This window comes from Poecile atricapillus, chromosome 22, assembly GCF_030490865.1.
Source record: "Poecile atricapillus isolate bPoeAtr1 chromosome 22, bPoeAtr1.hap1, whole genome shotgun sequence".
Taxonomy (NCBI): Eukaryota; Metazoa; Chordata; class Aves; order Passeriformes; family Paridae; genus Poecile; species Poecile atricapillus.
Window position 1 is genome coordinate 1,179,702 of NC_081270.1, and position 25,276 is coordinate 1,204,977.

At 45.3% G+C, this 25,276-nt stretch overlaps 1 protein-coding gene across 5 annotated transcripts in view; it reads left to right on the forward strand.

The window, feature by feature from the left end:
* Positions 1–25,276, forward strand: part of RERE (arginine-glutamic acid dipeptide repeats) — a 183,329-nt gene that overhangs the window by 43,372 nt on the left and 114,681 nt on the right. For all 5 annotated transcript variants that reach the window (XM_058854960.1, XM_058854959.1, XM_058854958.1 and 2 more), the window contains exons 2-3: positions 14,361–14,825; positions 25,041–25,111. In XM_058854960.1, the coding sequence (XP_058710943.1) occupies positions 14,507–14,825; positions 25,041–25,111 (390 nt within the window). In that variant the 5' untranslated portion in view covers positions 14,361–14,506. The remainder of the gene's footprint in view (positions 1–14,360; positions 14,826–25,040; positions 25,112–25,276) is intronic.

Genomic DNA, 25,276 nt, shown 5'->3' on the forward strand with positions numbered 1-25,276 from the left:
CCTGCAATAATCACCAGCCCCTAACAGGCAAATCTTTATTAATATGTTTTAATAAGGAAGGGGGGCTGGGGAAGGAGAGCTGGGATCACAGCTGGCATAATTCAAACTCTGTCAACTGGACCTTGCTTAGCCTTGCACCTTGTTTGGCTGATTCTCCAGTGTTTCAGAGCACAGGACAAATTTCTCCATTACTAAAGACTGGAAAAGCATTTAATGATGTAACACTCCCACATAAATAAAGAGCAGCCATAAAATACACACTATCAGACAACTTCATGAAAAATAATGTCAGGCACCTTGAAATGAGTCAGAGGGAAATCTGGTTTTTATACTTCAGCTTTCTTAGCAGAAGTGCAACTCTTTCCAGAAGACTGGACAAAAATAGTATTTATTCCAAAGTTTGCCTGGGGTAGTGGTTTGAGTTCTGACCTTTGGATACCAAGTGAGAACAAATAGTGTTGAAAAATGTAAATGATTAAAACAAGCTGTCCTTCCCTAGGAAACATGTGTGTCAAGTTTATCCAAGAAAAGGGCTGGGTAATTGGATAAATGTTTTACTAGTGGAATAGATAGGATTTGATTGTGATGTGTAGATTTTCTCATAATGTTTTTTTGTGTAATTGGTGCCTTTGGAATTCAGGCATTTTCTAACGTTAGCAGAAGTACAGAAGAAGTGGAGGCTGTAAATTCAGCATTAACAATGTAGCTGTGCTCTCCTCTTGGGAAGGAATGGCAAATTTTGAAAGGAAACTTGGTTTAATTAGTCTGCTGTGGATGGATATCACTTTCATTTTCATAAGATGACAATACAGTGTGAAATAACAAATCTGGAATGTGTTAGTATCGGGGCCTAAAAGTTTGATACTTGCAGGTTTTTCATTCCTTATTTTTCCCTTTTTTAAATGAGCTGACTGCAAAAAGCTGTGATTAGGTAAATCTTTTTCTGAAAGCAGCCAATTTTGGTGTAGATAACTGCTGCTTCTGTAACACCACTTTTGTACATGAAATATATTTTGTCCTAAGTGCTGATTTGAATTTTCTTGAGACCAGCAAGAAAAAACACCCTGGTTTTGGCAACGTTTCCTTTGTGAATTTGCTTATTTGTAGAGATGAAAATTACTTGTTTTTTTGAAATAAAACTGAAATTTTGCTAATAGGCAGTAAATATTCCAGCAGCATTTGCAGTCTAAAGCATTCTGTCCTTGCTGTGGGAAGTTCACTGCATTTCTGTTCTTGCCCACAGCAGGCTTTTAACCCAGGCACAAATTGAAGCTGGGAACTCAGTTACTTGTGGTTTTTGCTGTTGAGAAGTTGCCTGGATTCGCTCAGTGCCTGATGAGCAGCCCCAGTGAGCAGTGGGATCACGAGGCAGTGTGGAAATGACTGAGCCGTGATATGAGTCAATACAATTCAAGCACTTAAGGTTGGGGACTTTTTTTCCCGAGTTTGACATAGTAACAGATCCCTACAGAATTTATTCTTCCAAGCAGTCAAAACACACTGTATTTGCTCCATTTCCTATTGAAATCTAACAAAGCAGCCAAAAATCAGATTTCCATTTCCTGCTAATAAAGCTATTCCTTCGAGATTAGAGCTGGGAATGGATTTTTTTATATATATATGGCAATTCCTGCTTAAGAATTGAATATTCTTTGGTGTCTTGTGTGCTGATGTGTGAGAGTATGTGAGACAGAACTCGTTTTCCCCATGTGTTTGATATCAGACTGCTGTAACTGGCTTAAAACTGGAGCCCCAGCTCGGGCTTGTAGTTAAAACTGGTATTAAAGAGTTAAGAGCAGCCCAAGGTTATCAGATTGTTGGGAAAGCAATTGCCCTTTCCCGGTGCAATAAAGTAATTATGAGTAGTGTATGAAAATGGGGTGCAGGCTGTTTGAACATTCTGGCTGCCTGTCTTTAGCAGAAATTGCATTGTCCCCTTTGTGTTGAGCTCATCATTTGCACATTCAGAGCATGTTTGGTATTTGCCACTTGCAGCTGGAAATGCTAAGCAGCATTTAAAACCCAAACGATGCCATCTGTTTGTTGGGGTTTCAGGGAGCTTTTTCAGATCTCGAAGTTTCACCTTGGCTCTGTTGTCTGCTCTGGAAGGAGTCGCTGAGGGAGTGAGGTTTGTTCTGGGTCAAACCCAAGGGATGCAGGGATGGAGGAGCTGCAGCTGAGCAGGGCTTTTACAGCTTCATCTCTTGGTGTTTCTGTGCTGCCCTGACAGCAGCAAAGGTGGGGTGTGGAAAAAAACAGTCAAAAAAACCCAGATGCTCTGCTGGTAACTCAAGTAGCACCTGACTACTCCCGTGAAGTTTTTAAAATTAAAAAAAAAAAAAAAAATAGGTTTTAGTCTCTGTGCAAATGAGATCTGTGGTTTAAATGATTGTAGTTGGTGACTACAATAATGTGAAAAATTTATATAGCTGGGAATTGAAATCGAACTAGGCCTGATTGACCTTGGGGTTGGTAGTTCCACTGGAATTTATGAGAGTTGGGACCTCGTGTGCCACATTGGGTTTGTCCACTGGTACCCAGAGTCAGGGGCTGTGTTTGCCCCAGGAGGATGTACAACCTCCTTGGAGCTGGTAAAAGCAGTTCCTGTGGATTTTTAGGGCATGGAGTCAGCAATATAAATGAGAATGCTGCTAAACATGCACATGCTGAACTTTAGACTTTGGCTTTTTTTAACAAACGCTGCTGTATAAAGTTTTGTTTTGGCACAAAACTTGATTGAATCCATGCTTTTGGCTGGGTTCTTCTCTTCTGAGGGCTTGCTGTGGCATCTGAGATGCCCAAGGTAAATATAACTCTTGTTCTGTTCACTCGTGGGGGAGTTCACAGTGGTTTAGGATTTCAGGAGCATGACACAGTTCCTGACAGGGAAATCTTTGCTCAGTGCACATCCCAGTTTAAGTGCAGAGAGTTCTGGGGATGAATTATAAGCACTGTGTGTCAGGTTAATAAAATTCTGAGGGCTTTTTCCTCTCTCTGGAACCTCACTGGGATGTGCAGATGGGTGGAGTTGCTGTGACTCTCATGGGAGAGTTTAAAGTTTAAAGTGTTCTACCTGTTCTTGTTGGGCAGATAAACAAGTGCTTCAGCCCTGGAGAGATGAGGAATAAAATAAATAATAAAAACTTCCTCGTGGTTATCTTTGGGAGAGGGTTGAAACTTTTCCTGCCTCTTCCAGCCTAAGCAGTGCTCGTGACAACTTCAGTTTATTTCTGTTTTGGAGCATAATATGTGAGGAAGATAGTGGTTATGTTAGGGTTTGTTTTTTTTTTGTCTAGATTTATATAGGGATATTTTTTCTTAGAACTCTTGCTGTGGTTTCTGCTTTGTTTGGGGTTTTTGCTTTGATGTGTTGTTTTCTGGAGGTTTTGGTTTGGTGGGGTTTTTTTTGTCCCCTCTCTAAAAAGACTCTTATGGGAGGGTTTTTTAAAAACTCTGAGCAGCATGTGTGGAGTTATCCCTGGCTGGGCAGCAGTGGACAAAGAAATAATACACACAGCACTAGTGGGAAATAATGAAAAGTTTTTCACTTGACTATTGGGCTGTGAGCTTGAGAAATACCCTTCTAAGAGTTCCTTTTTTCTTGTTCTTATCAGTACCATTAGATACTAAGATGCTCTACATTATTTTTTATTTCATGTTTTGAATAAAAAATAGTACATAACTTTGCAAACAGTTTTGAAATGTCACTTCTAGCCAGGTTCATTCTGATTCAAAGGCCAGATCAGCATATGTGAGAAGCAGTCAGCAAGTAATAAATCTCAGCATAGCTGTGTGTGTTATCTCAGGGGAGAGGCTGGAGGGTGGCAGGAGAAAACAGCCTAATCCCTCAAGTGCTGGCTAGATTTAATTAGGTCCCAGTTGCTTGGGCAACTGGCACCTAGTGAGTTTTCCTGTGTAGTATTTTGAAAAGTAGCTCTTAAGTCAGCTCCTGATTAGGTTAGTGTTTCAGAAAACACTGCCTGACAGGACATCCTTCTCACTGCTGCTTGTTCAGCTGCTGAATGCTCACGTGCAGGAAATGATGGAAACTTCACAGTCAAGAGTCTTCAAAGCTGAGCTTTTACAAGGAAAACTTCAGTGCATCAGATCCCTAATAAATCATGTAATTTGTTTTGCTGTCTTTGGTTGCTGAGGGATCACAGGTTTTCATTTGAAAGAACAAGGAGATATGGTAACCCCAGTTTGTTATTGTGGGAATAAAGAAGGGAATAAAGACTCTCCTTGGTCAGGGATGGATCAAACACTGCTCTGAACAGTTTATGGTGCTCTGCTTAGGCTGCTGTCTCGTCCACTATGGACTGCAGGTTGCTTTATTAAACATTTAATGTTGTTTCAGAGCTGTTAGTGGTGTCTAACCTTAAAGCTTCACCTTGAAAATAGACTCAAGAGTTTCATATTGCTCCATTTCAGGAAAATAACCTCCATTTGGAAGGTGTTTTCAGTATGAGACATGGCTCGTATTATCTTCATTTGCATGTCATGGAGTATTAGTGTGTCATTATGAAAGGTAGGAAGGTTTTCCCTTTTTTTTTTAATTTTATTTTAATTTTTTCCCAATTTTTTTTTGTGTGTACAGGGCCAGAAACCCAAACTGCTGCCATGGTACCTCTGCCATGTCCTGGACTGTGCTGGTGGCAAGTGACGAGGTGTGGTGGTACCACAGCATGAAGGAGGCCACCACATTTCATGTGTAGCTTAGTGGTTATTTGCATTGGTTATTCTGTGCTTAGTGGCTTAAGATCTCGCTCTGCAGCCTTGTTCTCAGCAGCTTACAAGATCAGACCCAAATTCAGGGATCCAGCTCGTGCTGCCACAGCAGAGCCTGCCAGAGTCACACTCCAGTTCAGAGCCTCTGCTGAGAGCCCTGCCAGCAGAAATGATGTTAATGTCTGAAGCGTGACCACAGCCAGAAGTTATTTCATGCAGTGTTAAAAGTATTTCCTCTTGGTGTAGATTAGAAGCAGATTAATCACTCGGAGCATTTTTTAATATTTTTTTTATCCCTTTTTCTCATGGAAGATGGGGCCAGCGGTGAAGCCCCTTTCTAATGGGCTCATTAGCAGTGGGTAGCTGGGTGCTGATGGGGTCACTCCTGTAGCAGAGATGTTGCTGTTTTAACATAATTTTATAGAATTGAAACACCCAATGTGTGACAGCTGAGAGCTGATCCTTTTTTTTAAAAAAAACGTACTTAAAGTCTACTCAGGAGCTCAGCTGGTTGTTGCCCAGGAGCAGTGACACCGCTGCAAGGAGGGTGAATTTATCAGTTGTCTTTGAAACCATGTTCTCTTTTTGAGAAGGCAAATCTGTGACTTGCAGAAGAGTGCAGCAGGCTTGGTGAGGAGCCAGGGGATGATGATGATGGCAGTGAGGTTGTGGAGCTGGGCAGTGTCAGGGCTCTTTGGGAAGCTCACCTCGGGCACCGCGATGTGAGAGACACCGAGCTGCGCTCGGGGGGTGTGAATATGTTGGAAGGCAAAGGCTGACATTGACAGCTTTGGTTTCTCTCACTTAAGGTCATGCAGGAGCTCATATGATCCCTGAAACACAGACCCTCTCTGCAAATCCCTTTGGACACGTGAAGCCTTCAGAGGAGCCCAGAGGGATCAGGAGCTGTTCCTTGTGTGGGGCTGCTGCACACTCGATCACTTTTCCAGCACCTCTGTCCCACAGCTCTGGGATTATTCCTTCTTGTGCCCCTTTGCTTTTCAGATCATTTTCCTGCTCCTCGTGGCAGAAACTGCTCGGGCAGCCGGAGATTAAAGATCAAAGGTCACCCTTGCAGCAGCGAGGTTTTACTGCTTTAAATACTGGCTATTTATTAGTGTTTTGTGTGAGTGCAATAAAGGAAGCGAGGTGTAATTGAATCCATGTCGGTTGTTAAGCATTCTGAGGCGGTGAGGAACAGGCTGCAGCCAGGGCTCAGGCCCACATTTCACACATGAATAAGCACATTTAATCTCCTGATTACAACAGCCAAGGAAACTCTGACGTCTGCTCTGTCATTAACCAAAATAAGCCGCTCCTCAGAGAAAATGAGACCAGTGTCTGAAATTAAAGGCAGTTTCTCCAGACAGAAATATCATCTGTCTTCATGCTTATGCATAAAGTGTTTTAATACAGTGGATAAGGAAAAAATGTCCTCTTAATATGTCTTGCTGATCCTGATAACCTTGTACCATCCTCCAGCCTTTGAAGGAGCAGGATTCCTTTGTTTCCACTCTTAGGGAATTTTATGGAGCACTTAAGTGGCACAGCTTTAGTTAGTCTTACAGATCGTCTCCAAGTCTCAGGATGCTGCTTTCTTTAGAGAGAAATTGCTTTAATTATAGGCACGTTTGCCTGGGAATGTCTGGTCAGGCAGCTCAGGGTGGGAGCCCACCCTGCAGTTCCTCTTCCCTTTTGAGAAGCTCGGATGCACAAGTGTGTCTGGAGTTAAATAAAACTGCTCATGTGGCTGAAGAGCAGAGGTTTTGCCTTTCCTGCTCAAAGGGGTTTTCCAAAAATAACCTGATCTAGTTCTCTTTTGGGTGATTTAATAACTATAGTTTGAAGCTTTCTGGAGGATGAAAGGATTGCGAGGGGACAGCTGAGTGTTCAACCATTTCAAAATGAAACATCCAGTGGAGAAAAGCTCAGCTAAAAACATGCAGGGAGGGACAGTTTGGTAGATATTTGTAGATGTGTTCCAGAGATGGAGGCACCAAAATAAAATTTAGAATGGAAACTGGAATTAGTTGAGAGGAGAGTTGGAGATGAGTTCCAGTCACAAAGCAGCAATGGGCTCGTTCTATAAACACACACAAATGAATGTGGTCAGTATTGTGCAAATTCATTTTTGTCTTCAAATAAGAGCTGGAGGCAGCAAAGGGTGTGATGTTCTGGTGACTTTGATAATCAGGCCACGTGGTTCTGTTCCATGCAAGGATTCTTTCCTGTTACCATTAGCTTGGCTGTTACTGTGTGCCAGGAATTTCTCTTTATGCTTTGATTTCCTTGTTGGTATTTCTCAGATCTGAATTTACAGCACTTTGGAATGTTTTTATTTCACCTATTTTAGTAACAATACTACAGACTTGTCTTTTATTGCCTGTCAGGAAACCCATATGCATGTTTTCAGGGTTTACCCTTGTTGCTTCTCAAAGTCTGTCTATCTGTTCAAAATAAGCTGCTGTGTAAAACAACAAGTTTTTGCTCAATCTTTTTTTTTTCCCCCCCTGTTTTAAATGTTGTTAAGCAACCTCATAATGCAGATGTTTTCATGGCTCCAAATGACTTCAGGTTCCCCAGATAATGGTTCTTGTTTTAACAGCAGCTTCTGCAGGTCCCGTGGGCCTGTTCTCCCCTAACAGGGGAGTTATCTTACATCACAGGAGGGAGTTATCCTACATTATATGGCCATTTCTTAAAGTTCTGGTTTTTAATGCTGTGATGGGATGACTGCTCTACATTACTCAGCCCTGTATTGTGGTAATCATTTACATTAAGCCTGAATGACTTCAGAGAAGGGTAAATACACGGTTTCATATTTATTGTGTGTTTGCTGCCATGTGTGGTGACTGTAGAGGCCATGAAAGCAGTTTGGAGATGGCAGGAGGAGCTGGGACCTGCAGGGCTGGGCTCTGCTCCTGCCTCTGCAGCCTGGCTGCTGCTTCTGGGGTCACCTCCAAAGCCCTGGAGCTCCTCAGCTGTGGTGGGAGGTGGGAAGGGCTTTGGGAGAGGCTGCCCTGTGTGTCACAGCCAGGTACAGAGGGCTGAGCTGGTGACCAGAGCTGTCACAGTGGGTGTGCAGGCAGCCCCTGCTCCTCCTCCTGCCTTCCTCACCAAACAGGAATAGAATAGAAAGTGTAGCTCATTCATCTGCTAATTTTGGCAGTGCAGAAACTTTTTGAAACTGTATTGATTTTATGTTGCTGCTCTTGGACCAGTGTGGAGGGAAAATGTGGCTTATTTGGGATGACATTAATTTTATGGGAGCCTGTGTGTAAAACTGTCTAAAAGCAGGTGTTGTCACACTGCTGTTGTGGATGTGGGGCATAAATTGCCCATCCATCCATTCTGGGAGGAGGTAGGAGCTGATATATTCACTCCAAATCTCATCCCCAGCCCTTCAGTCTGCTCTGTGGTCAGAGCTGACTCTTGTAGAATTTTGCTCTCAGTCCTCACTGAATTTTTGACCTCCCACAAAAATAGAAAGTTGTTCTGCTTGTCCTCCCTGTGCCCATTAGAATAACACAAAGGGAAAAGTTGCTTTGCTGTCTTGGGTCTTTACCATGCCTATCCTTAAAAATCCTCATGGCTGCCTGATACTTCCCTGGCAATTTCCTCTTGAAAATGTGAAAATGCACCAAATAACCTGGCACTTCTCTCCATAAATACAGGGGTGGTTTTGCCCTGGGAAATCTTGCTTTGCCACTCTTCCCCTGTTCTCTGTGTAGCATCAGGGCTGTGTTGAAGAGAGGGATTTAGGATCTGAGCTGTGAGCCTGCACATCTCTGGGTTGATGTGGGTTTGGGAGCGGTGCCACCGTCCTGGGCAGGGCTGTGCTGGGGTGGGTGGGATGTGCAGGGGCTCTGGGAGCTGAGATGTGCCTCAGAAATGTGAGATCTCCTGTTTGCTTTGCTCAGCTCAGGCTGGGGAAGCAGCAGGGGGAAGGAGAGGTCACTGCCTGGCATGGGAAACACCTGGAGCTGTGAGCTCCCAACTCAGGGGGCTGATGGAGCACGGCTGCCCCTGGCACCATGGGCACAGAGCACTTCAGAGGCAGCAAACACTCTTTAATTTTGTGCAATTAATGGTGTGGGCTGTGAAAACATTCCTCACAGTGACCAGAGCTGGCCACAGCCTTCCAGGGCTCTGCTTGTGTCACAAACTCCAAACACCAGGGAAGGAGATAAGGGAGACAGCTGATAAGAGGCACATAAATCACCAGAGACACTCCTGAGAGCTTTTTAAGATTTTAAGCAAATCTTCTTCCCAGGAGGGTCCCAGACCTGTCCCCTGAGCATTCCAGAATAGGCATTGGGACCCCTTCAACACCCACTGGGCACCAGCAGGATTGGCACAGAGCAGAGGAGGAAAATGGACATTTTTACTGGCTGGGGCATTCATGTTACAGGGAAGAAGTTTATTCTGTGCACTACTGGCAGGGAGAGATCTGTGTTTTGGCTCTGTGTGTGGTGGTTGCTTGGAAAAGTCTGGAGGTAAACCCAGCAGGATCTGAATTTTCAAAGTTGGGGCGAGTGTCTTTAGTAAAATCTCACCCCAACAATAAAAATCTGTCCAAGAGTAGTGGGATAAAACTCCTGCTGTATTCCCTTTTCCTTTTTTCTTGTTTTTTTCCTGTTAGTTTTGTTTTTCTCCCCTGCTCTGCTGTGTGTGAGTTTACCCTCAGCCTGCAGCTGCTGGCTGTGCTGTTGGGAGCACTGTGCCTGGAAATTCGGGATGAGGAATGGTCCCTGGGAGTGGGAATATTCTGAGGGATGTGGGGATGAGGAATGGCCCCTGGGAGTGGGAATATTCTGAGGGATGTGGGGATGAGGAATGGCCCCTGGGAGTGGGAATATTCTGAGGGATGTGGGGATGAGGAATGGCCCCTGGGAGTGGGAATGTTCTGAGGGATGTGGGGATGAGGAATGGCCCCTGGGAGTGGGGAATATTCTGAGGGATGTGGGGATGAGGAATGGCCCCTGGGAGTGGGAATATTCTGAGGGATGGGGGGATGAGGAATGGCCCCTGGGAGTGGGAATATTCTGAGGGATGTGGGGATGAGGAATGGCCCCTGGGAGTGGGAATATTCTGAGGGATGTGGGGATGAGGAATGGCCCCTGGGAGTGGGAATATTCTGAGGGATGTGGGGATGAGGAATGGCCCCTGGGAGTGGGAATATTCTGAGGGAATATCCCCCATGAGCTCTCAATGTACTTGGTCCCTCTGAATATCTGCAGCTCATATTTTCCATGGCAAACAGGCGATAGGGAAAGAATGTAGGAGAAAGTTGCTGGCAGATGTTGCCAGTCCTTCCTGAAAGCTGAAGGTTAAAGGTGTGTGGCTCCCCTGGTAAATGAGCTTTATCAGGGAGCTGGGATCAGTGTGGGAGCTCCCCTGCTCACAGCTCCTGGGCTCCTGCAGCTCAGCTCTTCTCTCTCTGGCAGCTGAGATTTCCTTTCCTTCATCTTCGACTTACTGGGGTTATTTTTCACAAATGATCTCAAAGCTTTTCTTAAAGTAGTTCTTAAAACCTTATAAATATATGGGGAAACCATTATGGGCTGTTTTCTCTGTTCCAACCCCCCCCCCCCCCCCTTTTTTTTTTTCTTTGGTTTTTAGTTTTAATCCCTTGCACTTACATGAGCTAAAATTCTTCCTTGACATCAAAATTAGAAAAGCTTCGTGGCAGGAACTCTAGCACTGGCAGCACATAGTTCCTTTAATCTGGCATTTGCTGAAAACAGTGCCTTTTTATCTGGCAATATGAGACTAAAAGCTTACAGAAGAATGGTCCTGTTGTGTTTATTAAGGCTGGTTACACATGACCAAACAAATCTTGTTAGAAGATTTATCTGTCTAGCTTAAATAAGAAAAAGAAGCTCTTCTCCATATTTTTAGTTGCCCTGCATTTTTAGATGCCTTCCTGTTACAGTCTTGTAGCATTTCTGCTGGACTTGCTTTCACATTATCTTTAAAACCTGACTCTTTAATTCTGGTTAAGAGGTTTAAGTACTTAATGTGCAGAGTGGTGCTATATGTGCCTTTTGCTCTGACAGGGGGTTCCAGGTGTACAGACAGAGTAACTTGTGGGAGCAGCAATCTCCTCCTCTCCACGCTGGGGTTGCAGTGTGAGAAGGGTTTTGTGGCTGAAAAAAAGGTTCAAACTTTAATTTGAACTAGATTCAAAATCCTGGGGGAAGGTGGAAACAAAACCAGGTGAATATGGGGAAATGATCAGTTGAAAATAATGATTATGAACTTCTGCACTTCAGATTAGATGAAGTTAAAGGTTAAATTGTGCCTGCTGGATTTCTCTAAAATCCTGGTGGGAGGTTCTCATTTCCTCATCACTGGAGGCCTGAGCATTTTAACAAGAGCACCAACATTGGAATATGATGGGAAGTTGTCAGTATCTGCATTTTCTGCTACAAAGCAGAGAACAGGAGACTTTAGTGAGTGACTCTGCAAACACATTTTTGGCTCATGTTTGATCTCTAAACAATTTAAGATAAAAAATACCTTGCAAGTCCAATAACAGAGTGGGTGGAGATAAAGAAAGTTATCCCAGAGTGCATGTAATAAACTTACTTGGAGAAATGGCCATATCCTGAGGCTCGAGTTAAAAAATAACAACAAGGAGGTCTTAGAGTGTGATTGCAGTGAAGTTAAGGATTTTCCTCAGGTGTTTCAACTTGCATTGAGCACAAAACACAGGAGGGAGGCTGTTCTCCCAGCCAGCTGCTGTAAGGTGATTTTTCCCCTTTTAGCTGACATGGCTCCTTGTGGGGTGAATTCCCCGTGGAAGGAGCAGGGATCTCCTGTGGAAGGCAGTTCTGCAGCCCCTGTTTGCTGCAGCAGAATGACAGAAGCAGCTGCTTTGCTGGGCTTCGGTGCAGACAGAAGGAGGAGCAGAAAGCCAGGGCAGGGAGTTCACCAGGAGCACTCCAGGTTTGCAGTGAGCCTGCCCTGCCCCAGGCTCTGTGTGATGGCTTCAGGGAGCAGAGAAAAGGCTGCCCAGGTTCCGTGGGGGAGGTTTTTGGGTGCTGTGTTCATTCATGATCGCCCAGAGAGCGGCACAAGCGCTGAGCCCACTCAGCAGCTGTGGCTGGTGAGTGATGTTGAGTCAGCAGATGAGTTTTCACAGGGCTCACGTGTTGGTGAGCAGTGAACAGGCTGCACACTGAATTTGTAGCAGCTTCCGTGGTGGGTGAAGAAAGAACGTGTGAGATGTGGTTTTTTTCCCTGTTACAGCTACTCTGAACGTTATGGAGCTGCTTTATTCTTAGGCAGGAGTACTCAGTGCTTCATGGATGTTGGTTTAATCCTGCAAAATCTTTGAAGTTGAGTATTTGGACTGAAATAGTCTTGGAAATGCGATATATTTAAGTAAGAAAGCAATGGCTGTGAAAATTATTTTTTTATTGGATCCTCTGAAATGGGAGCTGGGAGGAAAGTGGCCATTTGAGTGGAAATTTCACAGCTGAACAGACTGAGCAAAGTGTGGCACACACTGCTTCTTGCACAGCCCTCCAGTAAATGAAATAATCTGAACACGGTGTTTGTTTATTCAGTGTTACTCCTCTATGCAGAACGGTGTTGTGCAAAGAAGATAAAGCCAGGGAAAAAACATCCCCCTAATAATTGGACTTGTAATAAAAAGACTGAAGTACTTTGTTTGAATCTAATCTGAGGGAGCAGCCAGGGTTTAGCCCTGCAGCTCTGATGGCAGAATTGGGGTCCTGCAGGGTTTCCAGCACTGCAGCCAGCCCTGGCTCTCCTGGCAGGATGGGCACAGCACAGCAGGGTTTGGGGTGAGACTCTGTGTTTGATGTGGCCTCAGCACAGACTCAGTGCTTCACTTGAGCTCTGCTTTCAAATGGAAGTTTAGCAAGGAGCAGCCTGCACTGGAATTGTGGCTTTCTCAGAAATGTTTGCACAGCTCTGGCTCCTTGAGGCTTGGACAATGAAAGGTGGAGCTCAGAGCGTTTCAGATGGAGGTAGAATAAATATGGATGCATCATCTGACAGTTACTAATCAACTTTTTTATTTGTCCTTAAGACAGGAACTTTAAAATCATTTTGTCTTTAAGTTTAGAGGTGTGGGGTGGTTGGCACCTTCTTAGCTTTTCATCTCGAGGTTTCAAGGAGAAGCCCTGGAGCTGGCCAGGTTTCAAACCTGCTCTTTCTGTCATTTACTGCCCATCCTCAATAATGAAATGGTGACTGATGGGGATTTTTTAAATTGGAAATGATGTAAAGACAAAAAAGAATGGACATTTTGCACTTGGCAGTCACAGGAAGGTGCTCGTGCTGCAGCTGTGCTAGAGGACAGCAATAAAAACCCCCAAGTTTTGCTGCTGGGGAATTCCCTCGCCTCTGGAAATGTAAGAATCATTGGTAAGAATCCCTTGGAGCTCTGAGCAGTCCCTGGCAGCTGCCAGCTTCGCTGTGGTGTTGAGTGCAGCTCCATCACATCCCCTGAGGATCCTGGCAGCCTGGGAGGGGCACACAGCATCATCATCATCATCATCTCCCTGCCTGACAGAGCCCAGCACAGCCTCAGCTGCAGCACAAACAGCAATTTGTCTCTCCTGCTGCTCCTGCTGCCACAGCCACAGCAATATTGAGGGCTGAGCTTTGTGTAGGACTGAAGGAATTTCCAGTGCACGGGATCAGGGACTCCTCAGCTGACTCCTCAAAAATAAACCAGCCTTTTTCCTTCTCTGATGTGGTTTCAAAAGCTTAATGCATGAACAATCAATGCTCTCGGGTCCCTGCCTTTGAGACATTCTACACCGTGGGCTAATTTTGAGTTGCACCACGTAGCAGCTTCCTGGAAACTTAGGAATTGGATGTGGGCAGATTCAGCATTATTGGTGAATTAGGGGGGGAAAAAAGGATAATTTATCTTTGGGAGTTGAATGCCTCCTTTTTGAAATATCCTCCTTTCGTGGAAAGTCCAGTTTTTATGGAAAAAGCAGATTTCATTAGAGCAGTGGTAACTACTGTGGTTTGGTTTCAATTAATTAATTCCTGTAATCTGTGGATTACAGGTTAGCTCTATTTTTGGAAAAGCAGGGTAGGGGCAGGACTTGCTAACAGATTGCCCTGGAAGTGGCAGATGGCATCCCTTACCCTGTACCAGCTTTGTAGGGCATGGTTTGTGAGTGGTGCTGAGATGTAAAACAATACAGCCATTTGCTGAACTCCCTCATTTGCTTCCAGCTAAAAGCTGGACACTCTTCCTCTTTGCCCTTGTCCTTTCTTAAATGTTTTCTGGGGTTTGTGTTTTGCACTCCCTGTGAGCTGCTGGTATAAAGGACACCCGTTCTCAGTGAGCACTCCCCATCCTAGAAGTTATTATGTGTCTGCAGGGAACTGAAGAATTTCTTTAAGGAGTCAAGGGATCTTTTTTGAGGATGGAGGTAGCTTCAAACATTTGCAGACACTGAAGTTACCATTTCTGTGAAGCTTTCAAAAGGCTCCTTTGTATTTTACTGTTTGTGCTTTCCTGAATTGCTTTAGGATGTCGGATTTTATCGGGTTTTAATTTTTATCTTCAGGAATTGAAGGAATTTGGAATACTAACATGGGCTTTTTCCCTCTTTCTCTCCCCTCACCTCTTCAAGAACCTTTTTAAAACGCTGGGGTTGTTGGAGTGGTTGAATTTTTCCTGGCTTTGAGTGAGAAATTCAGAAGACTGAAGCCCAGGCTCACTGTCTACCTTTCACGGAGGCCCAGCCGTGAGAGGACAGAAGAAGGCACGTGGCGAATCATGACAGCGGACAAGGAGAAAGACAAAGAGAAGGACAGGGACCGGGACCGGGACAAGGAGCGGGACAAGAGGGACAAGGCGAGGGAGAGCGAGAACTCGCGGCCCCGGCGCAGCTGCACCTTGGAGGGAGGCGCCAAGAACTACGCGGAGAGCGACCACAGCGAGGATGAGGACAACGACAACAACAGTGCCACCACCGAGGAGTCCACCAAGAAGAGCAAAAAGAAACCCCCCAAGAAGAAATCCCGCTACGAGAGAACCGACAACGGCGAGATAACGTCCTTCATCACCGAGGACGACGTCGTGTACAGGCCTGGAGGTAAGAAACTCTGATTTGGTGTGAGAAACTCTGATTTGGTGTGAGAAACTCTGATTTGGTGTGAGAAACTCTGATTTGGTGTGAGAAACTCTGATTTGGTGTGAGAAACTCAGATTTGGTGTGAGAAACTCAGATTTGGTGTGAGAAACTCAGATTTGGTGTGAGAAACTCAGATTTGGTGTGAGAAACTCTGATTTGGTGTAAGAAACTGAGATTTGGTGTGAGAAACTCAGATTTGGTGTGAGAAACTGATTTGGTGTGAGAAACTCAGATTTGGTGTAAGAAACTGAGATTTGGTGTAAGAAACTGAGATTTGGTGTCAGAAACTCAGATTTGGTGTCAGGAACTCTGATTTGGTGTCAGGAACTCTGATTTGATGTAAGAAACTCAGATTTGGTGTCAGGAACTCAGATTTGGTGTCAGGAACTCAGATTTGGTGTTTCCTCTGGAAGTCCTCGTGCCCCAGAGCTGCCAGGCAGGCTGCAGCCAGCACTGTGCTCCTGGGAGCTGCAATCATCCCTGGCCTGGAGGAGGCTGCAGCCTTTCCCTTGCAGACAAACGTGGGTGTGCATGGGAAGCTTCTGGCTCTATCTTGTGGTATCTGACTTGTGGGAATGAACTTAGGTCCCCTTTGGAAAAGAGCCACCCTCTTTGCTTTCTACTGCATTAATTATGTGTGTATCATATGGAATCTCTGTCCCTGGGAGTTTGGGAACTAAACTGGATGATGCATTAAATGCTTCACTCCCACTTTGGAGCTGGGGGGATGTGGAGACATCTTCAGCCTTTCTGGCAAGCTTTTCTGGGAATCTCTGATTGCTTTGGAGAGCTCTGCTCCTGTTCTCTGTGTAATATGACCCAGATGACTGAGGCTCTCATCTGCTGTTGTGCTGGTTTCACCCCTGGTTAATGGCTGTGCCTGTGCCCAGCTGCTGGGCTGGGATCAGTGTGATTCCCAGTGATTCCCAGTGCTGGGATCAGTGTGATTCCCAGTGATTCCCAGTGCTGGAATCAGTGTGATTCCCAGTGATTCCCAGTGCTGGGATCAGTGTGATTCCCAGTGATTCCCATTGCTGGGATCAGTGTGATTCCCAGTGATTCCCATTGCTGGGATCAGTGTGATTCCCAGTGATTCCCATTGCTGGGATCAGTGTGATTCCCAGTGCTGGGATCAGTGTGATTCCCAGTGATTCCCATTGCTGGGATCAGTGTGATTCCCAGTGCTGGGATCAGTGTGATTCCCAGTGATTCCCAGTGCTGGGATCAGTGTGATTCCCAGTGATTCCCATTGCTGGGATCAGTGTGATTCCCAGTGATTCCCATTGCTGGGATCAGTGTGATTCCCAGTGATTCCCAGTGCTGGGATCAGTGTGATTCCCAGTGATTCCCAGTGCTGGAATCAGGGATGGTTTTGGGGACAGCAGCAGGAGCTTGCAGTGTGCTCTGGGTGCCTTGGATGTGCCTCAATTACTGCCAAGTTCACAGGAAGATTTTAGGGTCTCATGTAAGGTTGCAAGGTCTAACCTGTGGCTGCTGCCAGGGGATGTTTTCCTCAAGCTGCACTTGCAGTGAGATTACCCAGTTTCCTTTTTTTGAGTGCAAACTTCCCAGTCTGTGTGCACAGCACCTGACAAGCGCTGCTGGGAGCTGGTTCCCCACGAGCTGTGGCTGTGTTGGGCTGTGTTTGGCAATGGGGGAGCCCTGGCAGGTTCATGTTCCTGCAGTGCAGGGCTGAAGCAGAGATGGCTTCAGGCTGGGAGCAGGGAGCAGAGAGGGGTCCCATCCCTCTGGGGTGTCCCTGAGGTGCTGCACAGCTCAGCACAGCAATCTCCCAGCAAGGGTGGGAATGGTTGGGTGCTGCATCCAGCCCTGGGGGCTGTCAGGGCTCAGGCTGTGCCTGGGGACAGCTGCTGGGTGCTGCTCTCATCCTCCTCCTCCTCCTTCCACAGGAGCCTTCAGCAGTCTGTCTTCCACTTAGCTCTGCCAGCATCAGTCAGAACAGCTTCTCTCCTGAAATGCTTCAGCTTCTATTTCAGCTCATTTCATCCATCACTGCAAAGGAGCTGGTTTTGCCATGGTGTCAGTAATATTTGAGTAATATTTGTTTTTGAGCAGCGGCAACTGGGAGCCTGCGGAAGCGTCAGCTTTGGTGGCAATCTGATTTTCAGTGTCAGAGGATGAAAAATAATTCAGAATCTGTTGAGAACAGCTGTTGTGTGGGCCCAGGAGTACAATGTGATACACTGGCTTTATTGCAAAAAGAGTTTGCTTAAAATCAAGATGGGAAATCAGTTTGTGCTCTCAGTTTTATCCTGTAGTAGGATGGAGCAGTGGCTCTGGCTGATCTGGAGGAGTTTGTCCAGGAAAAGCCGTCCTGTTTGTGATAATGGGGATATTTTGTAACTCTTCTGCAACCCCTGCTTATTAAATTTTACATTTTGTTGATAGTAATCAGTGTGAGAGACATACCCTGGCATTGAAACTTTTCTGTTGTGTTGGCTCTTTGTGCTGTTGTAAAACTTGCCTTGGAAAGTGCTGAGAGTGATGAGAACAAACATGAGCTCAGCTCAGGAGGGACCTGAGCACGGCTGAAGCCTTAACTGGATAGACCCATTTTTAAATTTGATTTTAAAGGTAATTTCTTATCAGGAGGGAGATCTTGAGTACACATCCCTGTGCTGGAGGTGTTCTAAAGCAATATTAGCATCCATTACAGAAGGAGCTCTCCCAGCTCTTTACGTACAGGGAGATGCATTTGTGGCAAAGGCTGCAAATTACATAAATTTTAAGAGGGATTAGAGAGTTTAAATTAATGAGACACAGCAAGGATTAGAAAGATGAAAATTAAAGGTGTGTGCAGAAGGGATACTGTCTTCAGCTTACATCCTCTGGGCTTTAAGGACAGGAAATCCTTTCCAATCATTTGATTCTTTCTCTTAAGTGCTCTCATCTGATAGAGAGGAAAGTTCAAGGTCTGCATTTCTTGGTTAAAATTTCATTCTGTGTTTATCCCATTGCTGTAGAGTACTTAATCCAGCACTTAATTCTGCTTTTTCTCCTGTGCTGAGCTCAGCAGCTGTATTGGAGTAATAGCAAATAAACTGTAAATAAACAGATAATCAAGATCATTGAATTTTTTTCGAGTGAAAGGTTTCACTGTATTGTTACCATGTAAATACTGCTCTTATTAATTTGCATAGATATAATGAATGCGTGCACAGCTTTAAATAATGTATTAAAAAGAATTGAGTAGGGCTTAGACAACACTGTGCAATTAATCTTCTCTACTTTGCTGGAAATCACACAGGCCTATCCTAAAAGCTTGTTGGCCCAGTTCCCCATCTGTCCTCTCAGTTTCCACAACCTCCCTCCTGTTTCCTTCCAAATCTAATCTCTGGGGTTTTCCTTCTTTTTTTTTTCCCTTCACAGTTCTCAACTTGCTGTTGTCAGAAAGCCTGTTGGAGTAGGATTAATTTTTGTTGCACAGTTTATATTCAAATTTGCTTTAGGCTTTCTTAGCATAGGGAGATGACAATGAAAGAGAGTTAAGACCAAGAGTTATTTTTTCCCCTCCTCTTGGATTTCAGTTCGATCATTTAATGCTGATTTTCCTTCCATTTCCCACGTGGACTGATCCCTTCTATGCCACTGGCTTTTGCCAAAATCCAGCTCAGGAAGGGCTATTAGTGAATGAAAGGCTTGGAATGGGGATTTTGGTGCTGCTGTGGTGGCAGCTGCAGTGCTGGGTGAGAGCCTGGGCAGAGCAGGTGACTGTCACCTGCAGCTGGGGACAATATCAATTGCTCTGCCTACATAGAAACATTGAAAAGGATCTGCAGGAATTCCAAGGGTTTAGGAGGATGTGTTTCTGCAGTGACATCAGTGGATGCACCAAGAGCCCAGCAGGGAGGTGAGGCTGGGTGAAACACTGCCCTGCCCATCAGCAATGTGGGCAGTGCTGGGGGCCAGGGGGACACACCAGTGAGCCACAGTGACAGCAAAGTCACATCTTGCACTTGGCCCTTGCTGGCTGCTGCTTTGGAGCATTTTGCATTTTCCAGATGAGTGCTGGGTGAGCTGGGCAGCAGCTCCCAGTGGGCAGGACTGAGGTGTGGGACTGCAGGTGCTGAGAAAATCCTGAGAAAGAATCAGAATTCAATATAAAAATACACATAATACAAAGAGGATTTCTTTCTATAAGCTTTGGAGTTCTGGCAAGTGTATTTTGGGCTGTTGAGGCTGGAAGGAGGAAAGTCAATTATTTTCTGGGAGGTTTTAGTTTTAATTTATTGCTTGGGCACAAGGAAGAAGCACAAGGAAAGTATTCTTTCAGCTGTACTTTGTAATTTTAGGAAGTCTTTGGCCATCCTGCTGTTCTGTGCATGTTGTGTGGGTTGAGCAGGTTTGTGATGTGTTTTTGCACGTGTGGTCTTCTCCTCCCTCAGAAGCTCTGTAGTTGATAGGAGCATGTGTTCTAGGAGGGTGCAATCTGTATTTTCCTCCTCTTTTCAAAGTCTGTTATCATTGTGATAGGAGATTGTTGAAATAATTCAGTGGCAGACTTTCAGCTGCTGTAAATAGAGTAACCTTAGGAGCTGCACTGCTTCACGTGGTTGTAAAAGTCCCCTCATTTTTCACACTTCCACCACTGCTTTCAACTTTTCTGCGTGTGTGAATAGTTGTGAGGAAAACTTAGCAATCTTTTTTTTTTAGAAAATACTATCTTCAAAACTTTTGTTTCAATGGAAACAAATGCATTCTTTGCCCATTCCTCCTTCAGTAATTAAAAGAAGGAAAAACATTAGAGAGAGGGCCTGAATTAGTGTCAAAACATGTCAGGAGAGTTAAGAAAACACATGAAAACATGGCAGGAGGGTTAAGAAAATGCATGAAAACATGGCAGGAGGGTTTTCTTTGAGGCTGATGGAAGTGTGCAGAGTGGAGCAGCAAAACTGAGTGTGGAAAATAATTGAGGCTGCACAGGAGCCCAGGTCAGCCCCTGATGCACAGAGGTAACTTCTGTCCCTGCTGGCAATGCACACAGGAGCCAGACTGGGTTAAAAAAAGACATTTCCTGAGTTCCCATTTCCTTCTAGCAGGGGAGGCACTGCTGTGTCCAGGGCAGCTGCTGGGGCCTGACAGATGGAGCCTTAAGTGCAGATCAAGGTTGAGCTGGCAAATGGATTCCTCTGGCTTTGTTTGGCTCTGGATAAATGGTAGAGAGCAGCTCAGAGGGGCTGGGGTGCCCAGGGCTGGGTGTGGGGCTCTGGGGATGTGGATTCACCATCAGTTTTCCATCCTGACCTCATCATTAGGATTGAAAATGAAGAAGAAAGGCGCCACACAAGTGCTGAAACAAAATAAATACACTTGTGCTGCAGGCTCAGCTTCACAGCTGCTGCACTGATCTGTTCTCTAGGAAGGGCTTCTCAGAGCTATTTACAAACAGGAAAATACCTTTCCTTTCAGAAGATGCTTGCTATTGTGGAACATGAAGGTCATTTTTCAGTGGGTGATGGCAGGTGGCTCTCAGCTGGCAGGCAGCAGTGAGTGGGGCTCCCTCAGGAGTGTCAGGGTTTGGGGCTGCACTGCTGGGAGCACAGCATCCCGTGCAAATCCTGCTCACTCAGGTGGCACATCGCATTTTCCTCTTCTGGACAGGTCTCTGCTCAGGGCTGCAGCTGATGGGAGGGGCTGCTGCTCTCTGCTCAGGAAGGTGAAGTGATGGGTCAGTAGGGAAATGGGAATGGCTCTCATTTTTCTACTTGAGGATACACAAATAAAGCCCATCCATGTGTTGATGAGGTATTGGGGTGTGTTACACTTTAATTATCATAAGGGCAGCAAAGGGAGAGGAGTTAAGCAAGCACTTGGTGTTTGTGATGGGCTTGGGAATAGCAGAGATTTCCCAGCTCTCTTGGTGTGCTTGAGACTGTTTAAAATAGATCAAGTGAGGTCATGTAGTGATGTGGTGAATTTTTGGTGCTGTTTGTCCTTTTGTCTCCCACGTTGCCCATGAAGAGCTTTGGGAGGTGAGTGGCTACAGGGGGATTTGTGAAATATCACTGAGAAGCGCTGGGGGCAAGTGTGGCACCTCCAGCAGAAGTTTCTGTGGCCCCAAAAGGCCAGCAAAAACCTGTTAGAAATGGTCTGTGTGCAGCAAAGCTTATCTGCTGCTAGAGGAGGAGCTTCAGACTAACTGCTTATTTAATTAATTTCTTTCATCAGCCTGGATTCTCATTCCCACCCCTCCTCCCTTTTCATGTGTTTAATTGAAAAAACCACCTGCAAGGCAGGAGGAGCCCCTGGCACGAGGCAGGGGCTGAGCAGCCGCCGTGGCTTTGCTTGCAGCCTGGCATTTCTGGTGGCACAGCCGCGTGTGAAATGGTGTTTGCTTTGTACCACGTCTCTTAACGCAGGATGTGTGAATGCACCTTCCAAGGGGAACTGTGCACTGTTGTGGACATGCTTGAAAAGTGCAGGAAAATAATTGGTGTGGGAAATGTTGTAGCTGGGGGCCTGAGCCGCAGAACAGTTGCTTTTATGAAATTGGGAACTGCAGAGTACAATTAGCTGTCATTAATTTTGTTGAATAGAAATATGTTCCATTTATTGTACAATCAGGAGCCAGGCTTGAATGAGTTTAAATAGATGAAATCTAAATTATACTGACAGTCCATTAAACAGCAGCAAAACCCCTTAAAGAAAATGGATTCACTATGATACCGGTTTATAATAAAATCATTTGCCAAATAAGAACTATAGTCCAGGCACTGGGAATACTCCTGTGAGCTTCAAATGAACACAGTAAATTGGTTGAACCATTTATTGCAGAGCAGGGCTCGAGCTCGTCGTTCCCTGACAGGGAGCCAGCAGCGTTGCCTGGAATGTGCTCAGCAGGCAGTGCCACTGCAAGATCAGCCTGGCAATTTGTTTGTTGTCAGCCATATGGGGGAAGAGAGGCGAGTGCTGGGCTCCTACCTGGCACTGGGAATATTGCTGGAGTCCAGAGCACGTGTTTGCCATTCCCAGCGCCCTCCTCGCTGTGTTGCTGTGTTTGAGCCCCCGTGCCAAAGGTGTTCCTGCTGCTGCTGCAGCTTTGTCTCCATGCCTGACCTTTGTGTGCAAGGCTGTGGCAATTTTCCTGCTCTTGGAATGCAGGCAAGTTCAGATTTCAGCCTTTAGAACTCACTGAATGCTGCAAACATTGAATCTGATCCTTTGGAAGGTATCTCTGACTGCTGCTGCTCCCAATCTCATTTAACTGTTCTGGGGGGGCTGGCATTTAAATTCTTTCACTTCTTTCACTTCTTTCACTTCTTTCACTTCTTTAACTTCTTTCACTTCTTTAACTTCTTTAACTTCTTTAACTTCCTTAACTTCCTTAACTTCACTTGTGGCACCTGAACCACAGGGAGGGTCCTGGGCTTCCCCTGGATCTGGCAGGAGAAGGATCCAGGATTGTCTGCTCAGGCTTCCTCAGGGCTCTGGGACCACTGAGCCTCTTCATCTCAGGCACCAGGATGGAGGAACAGAAATATTCCGTAATAATAAATAATAATAAATATTCAGGAGTGGAAATATCCTTCAGTTGCTGGCCCACAGCTGGAGTTTGGGGTTTGTACGTGTCTGTACTCACATGCAGGGCTGGTGAAAGCTGCTGGGGAGGGATTGTGGATGGCTCCTTCAGAAAGGCTTTCAAGGAATATCCTCCCTGTGGAAGTGCAGAGCTGCACAGAGAGCCTACGGCTTTGTTCCTGGGATGATGGAAGTGTTGACTCATTAGGTGAAACATGAAAGGGTTCTAATTGTGAAGATGGTTACTACAAAAACTGTGGCCTTTGAGCTGCTGAAGGCTCAGAAAATGGAGCTGGTTGGGCTGTTTTTCCAGGAGAATTTTTTATGTCCATGCATCGAAGCTCTAATTTTAAAAGCAGCTTTTAGTGTGGGAATATCAATGTAACCCTTCAGAACTAGGGCACATCTGGTGAATATCACAAGCCCAAAGGCAGAATGACTCTGTACCATGTGTCAGGGAAATGCTTCATCTCCAGTGGGACGTTTTACACGAAAGAGGGAAGTGAGCTCGTGGCTGCAGACAGGCAGGGAATCGCTGGCTGTGCAGGGCACTCAACATTTCCTCACTCTGTTTTGCAAGGGTTATGGAAAACCCTTTATATGTTTTATTTTTGGGTGGGTTTTTTTTGGTTAATTTCATTTTCTTTCGGAGCTTTTGCTGCTTTGCCAGTGCTGAACTCTGTGATTTAACATCAACATCAGATGTTGAACTTGTCCCAGGTGGTGCTTGTGTTACCTGTGGGGAAAGCCAGAGGGGGAATTTGCAGCACACTCATTTCCCCATCCCTGCTGGCTTCAGCCTTGCTCTTGTTTCCTGGCAAATGGGGAACATGTGAGGACGGCTGGTCTTCAGTGAAAGAAATTAAATTACACTTGACTGAAGTTGTGTAAGCCTATGCAGAAGCTCTGTGCAGGCAGGGAGAGCTGAAATTGTTCCAGAAGTGTGTGGTCAGTGGAAAAAAGGGTGCAATGGCACATTCCAGTGTGCTGAGGGTGAGGAAGGGGCTATTCTGTAGCTTTCAGTGGCATAAATCTTATCTCTGCAGGTTTGTTGCATATTAGAAAAATGCTAATGTAGTTTTCCTTTTCTGGGGTCCCCATGGAAGCTGTTTGGATGGAATTGGATGGATGTAAATGGAAGGAATTGCTCTTTATGGCGAGTTTTGAGTGGCTGATGAGCGTGCATCTGTAAATACTCTCCTTTTCTGGGGGGGCACCTTTCGAGTTTCTATCATCCACAGCATTGCTGTGCACCTGGATAAACTTGTTTTTCTTATCTGCCTGGCCTCTCTTGCTTTGGAGACTCGTAACTGGATGTCATTATTGTTTTAGGGCTTGGCAGGCAGCCAGCAGTGCCTCCCTCAAATGCAGCCCAGAGCCCATCTTTATCCATGGGAGATGCCACATCCCTCACTCTGTGCCAGCCATCTCCCAGGGATGCTGGGCTGTTTGTTGTGCCTGCTGCCTGATAAAACTCTGCAAAATGAGCCTTGCACAGCCGAGATAGCGAGGGGGAAAAGCCCAAAAGGTCTCGTGAGTTGTGGTGTTGTGTGTGTCTGAAATGGGGCAGCTTTCCACGCACCCCCAGGGATCCCGAGGGCTCCTGCAGGGGAACAGGATGGGAATGTTGGCTTTAACTGCGATCCTGGACTGCTCCAAATGCTCTGATCAGCCCAGGAAATCGGGGAGAACCAGGGCTGGGGGAATACTTGGATGAGGTGAAATTGCTGGAGCTTCCCAGTCAGCTGGATTGAATTGAACTCTGCTTTGAAAGGTGTCTTGTAAAACTCTGAGATTTTCTGTAGAAATCCAAAACAGCTCCTGGAAGATCTCTCCTGTGTTTTGAACAGCAGCTCTTTATCTGTGTGTGAGAGGGGACACCAGGACTGTCCTTTCAATATTTGCTTGGCTTTGGGGCTGGCATCTTTCTGTTTAGCAAGCTGTGTGAGTTTGCTGAGTTCCAAGGTCAGGATCATTAATCAGGCACTTCTCTCCCATCCGTGCCGTGTTTTCATTCCGAGGGCACTGCTTTTGTTGTAGTTATTGCCAAGACTGTTTTGAATACAACAGACCTTATGTTCCAGCAGCCTTGGAGAGCCCAGTTGTCAAAAGCAAACAAAAATAATTACTGTGTTTCTGTCTTGTCAAATGTAATTCGAGAAAGCGCAGGCCTTCCCTGAGGTAAATCTAATTTAAGTTTGCTGTGTTTCATCTGTGATTGGTTGCCTTGGTTTTCTTCACAATTAGAAGAGAAAATATGTTAGTGCTCGGTTCTTAATGGCAAGCTGACCACGAAAAATCTGATTACTTTCCTCTCTTATTTTGGTCTGGTTCATAGGCTGTGACCTGGTCATTGTTATTAACTCAATCCAGAGTGGTCTTTAAATTCCTTTCTTTTTGTTTTCCTAGCAAAATGTCTATTCAAATCAAAGTTAATTTTTATGCAGTTTATTCCCTTATTTATCATCATAAATAGTTTCTATTTTCAGATCACACTCAGAATAAATTACACAATATGCAAATGAAATGGTGGTTCTTTCAAAGTTTAAGCTGTATTTAAATTTATCCTGTTTTTATGTTCTTTCTTGGAGGCACAGAAGTTAATGCCCATTATTCTAAAATCTTGTGTTTTTAAAGATTGCGTTTATATCGAAAGTCGCCGGCCGAACACGCCCTATTTCATCTGCAGCATTCAAGACTTCAAACTGGTAAGGAACATTTTCACATCTCCTCCTTCCCTGCCCCAGTCTCCAGAGGGGGGAATATTTCTTAGCCTGGATCCCTTCTGTAGCTCCTCCTGAGTGAATCTTTCCCCTCTGAAACAGGAGCTGGTTTTTATTAAAGCCCAGCTCTGTCCTTGGTGCAGCCTCAGT